Source organism: Oryzias latipes, chromosome 15 (assembly GCF_053564925.1).
Source record: "Oryzias latipes strain Hd-rR chromosome 15, Olatipes_Hd-rR_3.1".
Lineage (NCBI taxonomy): Eukaryota > Metazoa > Chordata > Actinopteri > Beloniformes > Adrianichthyidae > Oryzias > Oryzias latipes.
Genome location: NC_136251.1, coordinates 26,185,066 through 26,196,753, shown reverse-complemented (window position 1 = coordinate 26,196,753; position 11,688 = coordinate 26,185,066). Strand labels below are relative to the sequence as shown.

The 11,688-nt window shown below is 38.7% G+C and overlaps 2 protein-coding genes across 4 annotated transcripts; one reads left to right on the top strand and one right to left on the bottom strand.

Annotated features, from left to right (window-relative positions):
• Window positions 1–1,358: 1,358 nt before the first annotated feature.
• eloal (elongin A, like) lies at window positions 1,359–6,558 on the bottom strand. 2 transcript variants are annotated; one of them, XM_004077196.5, is made up of 11 exons: window positions 6,409–6,558; window positions 5,661–5,717; window positions 5,460–5,572; window positions 4,515–5,376; window positions 4,333–4,429; window positions 4,080–4,247; window positions 3,911–4,008; window positions 3,504–3,684; window positions 2,337–2,451; window positions 1,842–1,942; window positions 1,359–1,758 (listed from the first exon to the last, which is right to left on the bottom strand). In XM_004077196.5, the coding sequence occupies exons 1-11, from the start codon at window positions 6,481–6,483 to the stop codon at window positions 1,697–1,699; spliced, it is 1,929 nt and encodes a 642-aa protein (XP_004077244.2). In that variant the 5' UTR covers window positions 6,484–6,558; the 3' UTR covers window positions 1,359–1,696. The 2 variants fall into 2 exon arrangements, with proteins under 2 accessions (XP_004077244.2, XP_078788130.1); XM_078932004.1 differs by having other exon boundaries at window positions 1,518–1,782.
• A 425-nt stretch (window positions 6,559–6,983) lies between these two features.
• On the top strand, window positions 6,984–10,611 carry klhl31 (kelch-like family member 31). 2 transcript variants are annotated; one of them, XM_023963230.2, is made up of 3 exons: window positions 6,984–7,103; window positions 7,680–8,879; window positions 8,967–10,611. In XM_023963230.2, exons 2-3 carry the CDS (start codon window positions 7,711–7,713, stop codon window positions 9,697–9,699), a joined length of 1,902 nt encoding a protein of 633 aa, XP_023818998.1. In that variant the 5' UTR covers window positions 6,984–7,103; window positions 7,680–7,710; the 3' UTR covers window positions 9,700–10,611. The 2 variants fall into 2 exon arrangements, with proteins under 2 accessions (XP_023818998.1, XP_023818999.1); XM_023963231.2 differs by having other exon boundaries at window positions 7,014–7,103; window positions 7,683–8,879.
• The last annotated feature ends 1,077 nt before the right edge of the window (window positions 10,612–11,688 follow it).

The following is an 11,688-nucleotide window of genomic DNA, read 5'->3' as shown; positions in this document are numbered from 1 at the left end:
CATAAAAAACAACCAAGTGCCATCACTTGCAAAGACATGTGACCATACAGTGTGGTAGAAGGTTCTATTTGCGTTATTTTGATGTGGAGAAACTAGGTAGGCTGAACTTTTTGAAACTAATATGTGAATGGATTTGACATTTATTCTTGTTTACTTGTTTGTACACATAATTAACACTTGGTTATCTTGCAAGAAATACAAGTAATCTGGAAAAGTTCACATGCACTGTTCAGTACCCTGGTTTTTATCTTTGAGTCTTGAATTTTTGGCTAAAGATATCCTGGATCCATTTCAGGTCAGTGTATATAGGATCCTTCAAAATGAACCAATACAAACTATGAATCGTATTGTCACAAAGTATGATATACCCCTATGAAAAAAGGAAAACATTTCCAATTCAGCTGTCTTTTAGCAGAAAAATGTCTGTTTAGAACAAAAGTATTAGTGTTACATGAAAGTCATTAGAAAAACAGCCCCATGAGTACTGCTTTTTATATTCCACTGCTCAAGTCAAAAGTAGGTTGTGGCAAGGAAAAGTACTTCAGTAAATGTGTTTTAAAATAGTCCCTTGAATAAACACGTAGCAGTACATTGTGTGTGTAAAACAGAGAATATTCTCAGATCAAAATGAATGAATCAAACTTTTAATGACTCTCATAGGTTATGTTTTATAATCGACGATTAGAAATGTATTTTTATTGGATTATACAATTTGTTAGAATAGAATAGAATAGAACAGAACTGAGATAATAAACACAAAAAATACTGAAATATACCCTGTTTAAATGTTTTGAAGCATTTATGCTATCACTTTGCTCTGGATTTTCAATTCAACTTTTAAGGTTTGAATTTGAGGAAAATGTGTTACATGATGTTACATAAAATTCTTTATTATAGACCCTTAATAGAAGCTACTTATTTAAGATGCCATATTTTTGAAAACTCTTAAATTATTTTTATTTCAACAAATACTTTGTTAAAAAAAATGTTGGTTTTTCCATAAAATGAAATCTTGTCACTTTTTAAGAGTCATCTTCAACATTAGGAAACTTTTTAAAGGTCGAAATAAACTTGCACATGTAGAAAAAAAATGTTTTGTCCAAAATTGCATTCTGGTGCATTTCACTATATCTAGTACTTTAAAATTTGAGCAGCATTGAATGTCCAGTATAATAATTATTTGGGCAAAATGACAGGATACAAAGCAGGAAGAATCTGTTGGGATCTGAAGAGATTTTTACAATTAGTTTTGTAAAATAACCAGCTTGTATTGTTTACACTGAACAAATAGGTGAAGGTCAAAACATAACTGACCAGATAAACCCTTTTATAGAAGAAAAACAACCAGTTCTCACTTCTTTGTGTTCATAATATAATTTTTAAAAAGCTGAAATAAACAAAAAATGTCAAAACATCCAAATGTTTTGTTAAATGAAAACACATTTCCTTTTGTCCACTAGAGGGAGCCACATTCCATGAAACAAAACGTTCAGCTCAAGCGACAAAACAAACCAATCTGCTGTCCTCATTGTCCATTTAATAGTGACAATATCAGAAAAAAAAAACACTTAGCAAAATTCTTTAACAGTATGTATGAAGATAGGCGAGCAAAAACCCAGACATGATGCTGTAAGGGGGTTTTCAGCGATGAAGTTTGTTTTGTGGATGTTCACACCGTAGGCTTGAAATTTCATGTTCATCTCCGTCCCAGCTGCTTCTTAAAAGCTTTCAATGATTTTGCCATCATTGGAGCAACTCCTGTAAAACATAAAATACACATAACTGAACAGAATTAGAAAATAATATGTAACGATACGTAAATTTGCACCGGGTGAACTCACTTGTTTTTTTGCGTGCGTCATTAGAACCCCCAGTACTGGTGCTGCTCGACCTGATGGGCTCGTGACAGCTTGATTTTAATCTGTTTTCCTGACCTTTGACACTAGAAAAAAAAAAGGCTTGTTTGTTCAAATTTTCAGAGATCAAATCCACTTCTAAACATCAGTTGAGAAAAGACAGGAGAATTTCCAGTCAGACTTGAACCGGTCTATCTAGCACCAAGCTCCATTTGGTTGCTATCCAAGCCTGCTGAAGGTCCCCAGTGCTGCTACATAAATCTCAAATGAACCGCTTTATCTGGTGATCATCTGTGATCGAAAGATTAATTGTGGAAGAATCAGGAGTTCTTGCTCTGTAAAAGAAACTAAAAGCACACCAATGCCCCTGCGGGTTGTCGACCAAGAAGCAAAGAGACATTTAAAAAAACACAGACACAAATATGTAAACCTAAACATGAATGTCAGATCGGACTGGAAACCAATGAGGCCAAAATCCACCTGCACTTCAGCTGATGAGGCTGTTGGGCAGCAGTTCCGTGGATTTCCTGCTGGATTCGCACATCCCTCGGTGGCTTGGCAACAGTGTGAATAAATGCCATCTTCACCTGTCGACCTTATATAAAATAAAAGTAAAACATGACATGCTGTTGGAAATGGAATTAAATCAAGATAATGGACAAATTGGTTTGTTGACAAATTTGCCCTTAGGATTGTTGTTATTCAAACGATATTGTCCATTACCATTCAGATAGATCACATTGAAATATATGTTTATTTCCCAACTGGTATAGTAGTTTTAAATATCTGACATCTAAATGTCACACATTTTTAACTGCAGTAATATTCCCAAAAGACAAGAAATGACTTAAAAGATTGTATTTTCCACTAAATGTCATTAATGAAGGAATGAAATAAGCATGTTTTTCTGTCCTCTAGAGCTGTGAATTACTTTAGTCTGAAATATGAGAAGAAAACAAGTTTCATGGTACATTTTATTGACCTCAAAGGCTTTCAAACTATGTCTAGTATCACAAAAAAGACTGTTTTCAGTCATATTTTTAGACCAAAATTGTAAAATTTCTGGCATTTTTCTGATAGAGGACAAATAAAAAAAATTAAGCTTAAGATTGCATATCTGAGTTTTTCTTTATTAAAATCATGTGAATCAAGAGCAGATTAAAAAAATGCCTTTTGAAAAAAGAGCTTACTTGTGAGGTAGAAAGTACCTCACAAATACGCCAGTCCTCCTGGCCTGTTCATGCTCAGGTGTATGTGAGGAGTAAAGAATCAACACCTATGAGCTGTAGCCGGTTGCATTTGCTCCAATATTGCTCGCAATTTTGTTACAGCAGTAATATTAAGGCTGAAGAGACTGTAAGCTAGAGGGAGAGAGTGTAAACTAAGAGCTCTCAGCAATAGTGAGCTGAAGAGGGGCAGGGTTGCTCCTGGCCAATGGACCCGCCCACCACTCAGAGGCGAATTTCTAATGGACTACTGCCGCTCTGCAGAAATTATGTCCTAGAAAACGCTGCAGGTTTATTGATTTGGGCTAAAAATGACTGCCTTGATTAAAAGACCACTGGGAATGCTTTTAATTCAACTTAAAAGATGATTGGAGTGGGTCTCTAATGATTCAATTGAATGATTTTAGTGTTAAATACCCACCCTTCGGTTTGTTCGACTGTGCCGATACAATCGTTTTCGTCAGCCTCCTGAGTTTCCTTTCTCTTTCCTCTGACAGACGGAGATACATCTCCTTCCAAGATTCATATTCCTGAAGTTTGTAGCCTTTGAAGTCTCTCAGGCAGTGCCTTCCCCACAAGTGATCAGTAACCCCAATGTAAATCTATCAGAGTGGAAACAGCAAAACTTGTCATTAAAAATGAATCATATATTTACAAAAACAGATTTAAATCTTTGTGCAAAAGATTTCTTAAAATTGCAGCCCAGTTAGCTGCTGGTTACTACGATGATGGTAACATTTCACTAAAGTTGGGTTAAAAAAAAAACATTTGTAGAAGGTCGATGTGAAAATATTCCAAAATACCAACATCAATATTAACAATTCTTACAGGGTTGCACTCCTCAATCCTCTGCAGCTGATCCGGTGTGCATCTTTCCAGCACGGGTTCAAGAAGTTCAAACGGCACTCCGCCCGTTTCATAAAGCACTAGGACAAAAAACAAAACAGTCAAATGTCAAATCAAAGACGCGTTTCTGCTGGAACAGATCTTCACTCACTGTTAATATTGTTCTGGAGCGTTCGGATGCACTGCTGATACAGGCTCATCATGGTAGGGAGGAAAAGGGTTTTGGCACCGGAGTACACCTGCATCTTCCTGTTTAGTCGCTGCCCCGTGAAGACTGCAGGGTCTTCTTCCAGGTCTTGAAAATCTGAATCTTTCTCAGCTAAAAAACCCAAAAGAAAACCTTAAAAACACAAGAAAACCAAAAACACACACACGATTCAACTGTGTCGGCGAGCATGCAGTACCTTTCCTTTCAAAGTAGAATTCAACACTTGGCTTTTCCAATTCAGGCAGAGTGGCAGGTAGGGGGACATCCATGAGATGCAACAAAGATTTCTGCACCTTTATCGATAGTTGAAGTCATTTAAACACTTTAAAACACTTGCAATTAAAAAAAAAAACCTTTTGTCATCAGTGTTTGGGGTACCTGCTTTGGGGAGACAGTCGGTGACTTCTCAGGTTTTATTTCAGAATCTTCAGCTGCCTGCCGTTTTGTAGTGCTTTTTGGCTTTTTGGGAGCTCTCTTTATTCCAGATTTCTCTTTTCTTTTGAAATCGTTAACATCATAGTTCAAGCACGACTCAAAAGACACTAAACACTTGTCGCTGTTGCTCTCCTCGTTTTTGTGATTCATTTTGAGCTTTTTCTTTTGCTGTTTTGAAAGCTCCCTATTGTCAGCGTGTTTGGATTTCGATATGTTCAGCTTCTCCTCAGACTTTTTCCTTTTTCTGTGTTGGGCCTCTGAGCTTTGAGACTTTCCTGAAGATCCCTCATCTGTAGTTGCTTTGATCGTTTTGGAGGATTTTCCAGGAGCTGGAGAAGACTCTTCTTCCGTCGATGAGTGTTTTGAAGGCATTGATTTTGATCTACTATTCAATCCAAATTGTCTGCTCTCTGAGTCTACTTTACATTTTTCTTTGGAGTCAAATTCAGATTTCTCATCAATTCTTTCCTTGCATTTGTTTCCAGACAAAGTGTCCGAGCTTTTGTTCTTCTTTGTCGGTGCAGCAAAGTTGTCACCACTGTCCTCCTGAACCTCAAAGCTGCTTTTCTTCCAACACCTGCTTTGGTCACATTTTTTGGTTTCATTTTTCTTTTTCTGCTGCTCACATTGTCTTTTCTCTGAGCCGTCTTTCCTCTTAGTGGAAGGAGCTTCATCAGGCGAGTTCTTGTTCTTCAGATGTGAAGTTGAGTTATTATTTTCATCCCCGAAAGGCGGCTCTTCATCATTGGGACAGCTTTGTTCTTCTTTACCTTTCTTCTCTGACCAAACTCCATCTTCTTTAGAGCTACGATAAACGACAGGAAAAAAAGAAAAATCACATAGACATAAAAATAATACTTGAATAATTTTGCCATTAAAACTCCTTACCTAGTGAATTCCTTTGGGACCAGGTTTTTCCAGCCTTTAACAAGAGCCTTGGCAACCTCTCCAGCCTGTTTGTGCCTCCTAAAGGAGTTGACCGTTTTTCCAATACCAGTTTCCTGCACATTTTGATTAGTATTAGTGCATTTTGTCAATTGGCAAATGTATCTAGAACTGATTATAATCAGATTTGCACAAAATACTTACAGCAAGAATTTCTAAAGTGACATCAAGGTCCTTTAATTTTTGCAAAATTTTTAGAACCTACAAAAAGAATATACCAAAAACATGTTTAGGTGATCCTGTCCTCAAATCTGACTGGAAATGCATTTAAACCCCACTTTTATTAAAGTTTGGTTCAAAATCTACAAGAAACTAGAATTAAATGTCAAAAATGGGCATGCCTAATATGGTAATCCCGGTTTGGGACCACCACAACTGCTGATTCCGCATTCAGAGCAGAAACTATGTGTGAGACCCTCACCCCTCCCCAGCACACTCCTTTTATATACCTAGAACTATAAATGGATAAAGCTTCTTTTCACTGTTAATTGCATTGGAAATGATAAAATAAATACATATTTTAGTTTTCCTTTGAATAAAAATGCATGAATTCCAAAATATGATGAAATACAAATTTTCTTTTCACATACAGAGCTGAGTAACAGCAGACAGTAAGTAGAGCGCCCCCCACCTCCACTGATGATGGACAGCAGCCATGAGCTCAACAACTGGGGTTACAGCCCCAATTTTAGCAGCAGCACTTCCTATTTAAACCGCCTACCAGGGCTGAGAGAATCAAAGGAAAAAATACAGCTTCCTCCTGTCCATCAATGTAAATAAAATGAATTCTCTTTAATTAGATGTTAACATGATGTTATGGCGTCTGAGCAAAAATGTGTTTAGAACATAAAGGGGGGAAAAAAGAGATGATAATCTAGAAAACTATTAGTACCGTTGCAGGTTCTGTAGCGTTTGATAGCTGAAGTTTGAAGCGCACGATTTTCTTCACCACTTCACCGCTGGCCATCCCGGAAGGTTCACGTGCACCCGCGTGCGCACACCTGGCAGCGCGTGCGCGCTGATGACTATATAATCAATAGGCGGGACCAACGAAAAGGAAGACAGTTGGTGTAAACCTGGTGACTTCCAAGTATCTGGGGGTAAATGAGAATAAAACCTTTGAGATTTTAAAGAATGAATTGCTGGTTGCTTGGTTTTAAGCCAAAGAAGTATCAGATAAATACAAATATTGTTCATCTGCACACAGATTCAAAGAAGGAATTTTAATAACCATTTGAAAAATGTCATCCAATTACAGACAAAACTATAACAGAAGGAAATATATTATATTATATTATATTATATTATATTATATTATATTATATTATATTATATTATATTATATTATATTATATTATATTATATTATATTATATTATATAGAGGTTGACTGTAGCAGTGTGAATGAGGGAATGTGTGCTCCTCTGCCACATGCATTGCACAGTACTTGATTGGCACTTGGTTGACTAGAGGAGGAGTTAACTGCACCTCTCTTTCAGGAGGTTTCAGCTGGTCTGTCTCTCCTTCTCCTTCTCCAGTAACTGGAGGTCCAGGGTCTTTCTTCACCAGCCTTAAACTAATTTTTCAGGTAAGTGGAGCTTTTTAATGGTTAGCTACATTTTTTTAGTCAATGTGCGTTTCTGGGCTGTTCCAGATAGAAACTGATCTACTTTTCACATTTTAGTGGTAATTTAATTGGACAAACTGCTGCAACATTGAGTTCTTATGCTCAAATATGATAAACTGTGGTAGAGGGAAAAATATGTTTGTTTTCGTGGATTGTGCTGACTTCAGTTTCACGACAGCTACTCAGTGTACAAACAAAAATTGCTTAAGTTAATAAAGAAATTTACTGTGTAAAATTAATGTGTGTTGGTACATGGGGCCTGCTGCTCACACCTTAAAGTCTATAAAAGGAACGTCATGGAAGAGCCGTCCAGTGGGGCTATTCCTGGACAAGCTGCTGATAAACTGTGACAGATGCAAAAGGACACGTTGACGCACCCGCACTCCTCAGTGTGGAAAACATGTTTTTAAAGTTATTAGCTTAACGAGTTCCCTTAAGGAAAACAAGTTAAACATCTGAGAGGCTTTAAATGAAGACATCTTGTTGACCTACATGCTTTTAGACACATTTTGACTTGAGTATATGTCTGTTTTTCAGAAGGTTTGGGCTGCTTCCCACTGCTACAGCCATGGCACCTAAAAAGAATAAAGCAGCCAAAAAGAGTAAAGGAGATATAAATGATATCTTGGTGGAGAACAGCCCCATCAACAAGATTAATGGCTTAAATGCTCTGATAGAAGGAGGAAATGGCTTCAGCTGCATCTCGACTGAGGTTACAGATTCCGTGTATGCCCCAAACCTCCTGGAGGGATTGAGCAACATGAGGCAAGACAGTTTCCTGTGTGATCTGACAGTCGCCACCAAATCCAAATCGTTTGACGTCCACAAAGTTGTCATGGCCTCCTGCAGTGAGCACATTCGAAACATTTTGAAGAAGGATCCGACTCTCCAGAAGATTGACCTGAATGACCTTTCACCTGTCGGTCTGGCCACCGCAATCACTTATGCATACTCTGGAAAGCTCACCTTGTCACTTTACAGCATCGGCAGCACTATTGCAGCAGCACGCTTGCTTCAAATTGGAACCCTGGTAAAGATGTGCAGTGATTTTCTCATGCAGGAGCTCAGTGTGGAAAATTGCATGTATGTGGTCAACATTGCTGAAGCTTATGACCTCAAGGAAACCAAGGAGGCAGCTCAGAAGTTCATGCGGGAGAACTTCATTGAGTTTTCTGAGATGGAGCAGTTCTTGAAGCTCACCTATGAGCAGATCAGTGAATTTCTCTCAGACGATTCCTTGCAGCTTCCCTCTGAGGTCACAGCCTTCCAGATTGCTATGAAGTGGTTGGACTTTGACGAGAAGAGGCTGAAGTATGCCGCAGATCTCCTGACTCTCATCCGCTTTGGGACTATCTCTGCCCAGGACCTGGTGAATCACGTCCAAAGTGCGCCTCGAATGATGCAAGACTCTGAGTGCCATCGTCTCCTTGTTGATGCCATGAATTACCATTTGCTGCCATATCAACAGAACATCCTGCAGTCCCGGAGGACGAAGATACGAGGTGGCCACAAGGTGATTGTTACGATTGGTGGACGGCCTGCCCTGACGGAGAAGTCCCTCAGCAAAGACATTCTCTATAGAGATGAAGACAATGTGTGGAATAAGCTGACGGAAATGCCAGCAAAGAGCTTTAATCAGTGTGTAGTTGTTCTGGATGGCTTCCTGTATGTGGCAGGTGGTGAGGACCAGAATGATGCGAGGAACCAAGCAAAGCATGCTGTTAGCAACTTTTGCAGGTACCGTCAAATCAAATTCTTCAAACCAAATCAAAGTATTTCTTGTAAATCTAAAGAATGAATGCAAATGTCTTTGAATTTCTTCAGGTATGACCCACGATTCAACACCTGGATCCACTTGAGCAACATGATTCAGAGGCGCACCCACTTCAGCCTCAACACCTACAACGGCCTGTTGTTTGCCATTGGAGGGCGAAACGCTGACGGTGTTCAAGCCTCCCTGGAGTGCTACGTCCCCTCCTCCAACCAGTGGCAGTTGAAGGCCCCCATGGATGTGCCTCGCTGCTGCCACGCCAGCTCTGTCATCGATGGCAAGATTCTGGTATCAGGAGGTTATATCAACAACACTTACTCCAGGGCTGTGTGCTCCTACGACCCCTCCACCGACAGCTGGCAGGATAAGAGCAGTTTGAGCACCCCTCGAGGGTGGCACTGTGCAGCCACAGTTGGAGACCGAGCCTACGTCATCGGCGGCAGCCAGCTTGGAGGGCGTGGGGAAAGGGTGGATGTCCTGGTTGTCGAATCTTACAACCCTCACAACGGACAGTGGAGCTACTGCGCGCCTCTGCACTCAGGGGTCAGCACAGCCGGTATCTCTGTTCTGAACAATAAGATCTATGTTCTGGGAGGATGGAATGAGGGGGAGAAGAAGTACAAGAAATGCATTCAGGTTTTCAACCCTGATCTCAATGAATGGATTGAAGATGACGAGCTTCCAGAAGCGACAGTCGGCATTTCGTGCTGTGTCATCACCATACCCACACGGAAAACACGAGAGTCGAGAGCTAGCTCGGTTGCCTCTGCACCAGTCAGTATCTAAGGATTTGGATTATAACAGTGATGTAGTTTACGTGTCTATAAGGTTGTGTACGAATTCCTTCATTACTCACGGCTTAGTGCACTATACCTAGGGCGTTCACCTTTTTTTGGGGGGGGGTTCAGATCTACAATTCCAAAATCCTAGAAATTTCCCAGAAGTCTCTGCAAAAAACTAGTGTGCATTAATGCTCACTAGATTGGTGAATATAGAACAGAATGCATTGCACTAAATGTTTGCTTGAAAAAACTGTATGTACATTTATTTTTTTATGAATTATCAAAGTTTTCATCATCAGAACACCGTGGATTCATAAATAGTCTTCATAAAATGTTCATATTTATTAGGTTTTTACTTGTGCAAATGGGTGACGTCACATCTAGATAGTCCCCCACCGTGTAATCTTTTAAGGCCAAGAGTAGTGAGGGAATTCAGACACAGCCCACAATTTATTTGAAATATAAGTCAGATTTTAGATTCTCTTATAAAGTCCTTGTAGATGAGCAATTTACTACAAAATGAGGTACGTTTCAAAAGGTGAAAACAATGACAATTCAGGCGCTGTATACTTTACGAAGTCTGATTGATGTATTTATACGGTGGCCCTGAAGTGCAAATCACACCAACAAATCACTTAACACAAAAACATATTAAATACAACAATTAAACGACAAAACATTTTATGTGTAACGACAAAACCAAAACACAATTCCAAAATAATAAAACAAAGTAAAAATAAAACGTTGTGGATTTCCAGAAGTCAAAATGAAATGTTAAAATACACAATAAAAAAAACAGAAAAGGAAGGTACTATGGGACATCGCTGATTGGATGACGATGTTTTGATTTTTGACTTTTGAGTTTTTTTCAAATACGTCTTCAATGTCTAAATGCTAATAAAAGTTTTACAGAGCATATCCAGTATCCGTCATTCATTCATACATCTTCTAAACCCATTTTGTCCCTTTCGGGGTCACGGGGATGCTGGAGCCTATCCCGGCCACTTGTAGGCATATCCAGTGTCACTTCATGTTAAATATCTGTCAGTTGAAATGATGGAAAAACTATTGACAATGTCCCATAGTGCTTACTTTTTCCAATTTACGTAATAAAAACATAAACATTTCATAAAAAACAAGTCATTTCTAAAAAATTACACTGTGAAATGTTGAAAAACAAAACACAATAAAAAGGCAGAAAAAGTAGTTACTGTGGACATCGCTGATTGGATGACGCCGTTGGTTCATCGTTTCAGTCGAAAATTATTTGGCAAGAAGCGCTATAGAATCTGCTCCGGGCTAACCATAAAACTGTTATTAGTATGGAGACAATCGCATTTGGAAAAACTCAAGTCACAAAAATAAAACATCATCATGCATTATAGCGGTGTCCCATAGTACCGACCTATTCCCGTTTCTTATGGTTTCGTTTTTTAACATTTCATTTTCAGTATTTCATTTTTATTTTATTTTTTCACTTTTTTGGAAACTTGTTTTGATTCCTAAATTGTAACGTTTTTTTGTTGTTGTTTTTTTAATTGTGATCTGTAAACATGTTTTTGCCTTCAATGATTTGTTGGTGTGATTTGCACTTCAGGGTCACCGTATGTTTATGACCAACAAATGAAAGTAAACTATCATTTGGTCATTTTTAGACAAGTTTATTTCTGGGGCCAAATCAGTTGGAATATTTTCATAAACCTTTACAATAGGGATACACAACTTTGTGTCTCACTGAAAATTAAACACAAAATCCCACGAAAGCAGTAATTCTGATGTAAATGGTGACTTTAGCTGCTGTGACTCTCACATACTTGAACAAAGTAAGAAGCTGGAGTTTGGTAACACCTAGATGCTTGTAAGGAGTGGATTACACAATACCACTGTGGTTTCTTTATGGCTGCCATGGACAGCTTTCAGTATAAGATTGAGGGAAACCGGTGGTCATTTTGGAACAAAGAAAAATATTGTGAAAGACGCTCCGTCATGTCTT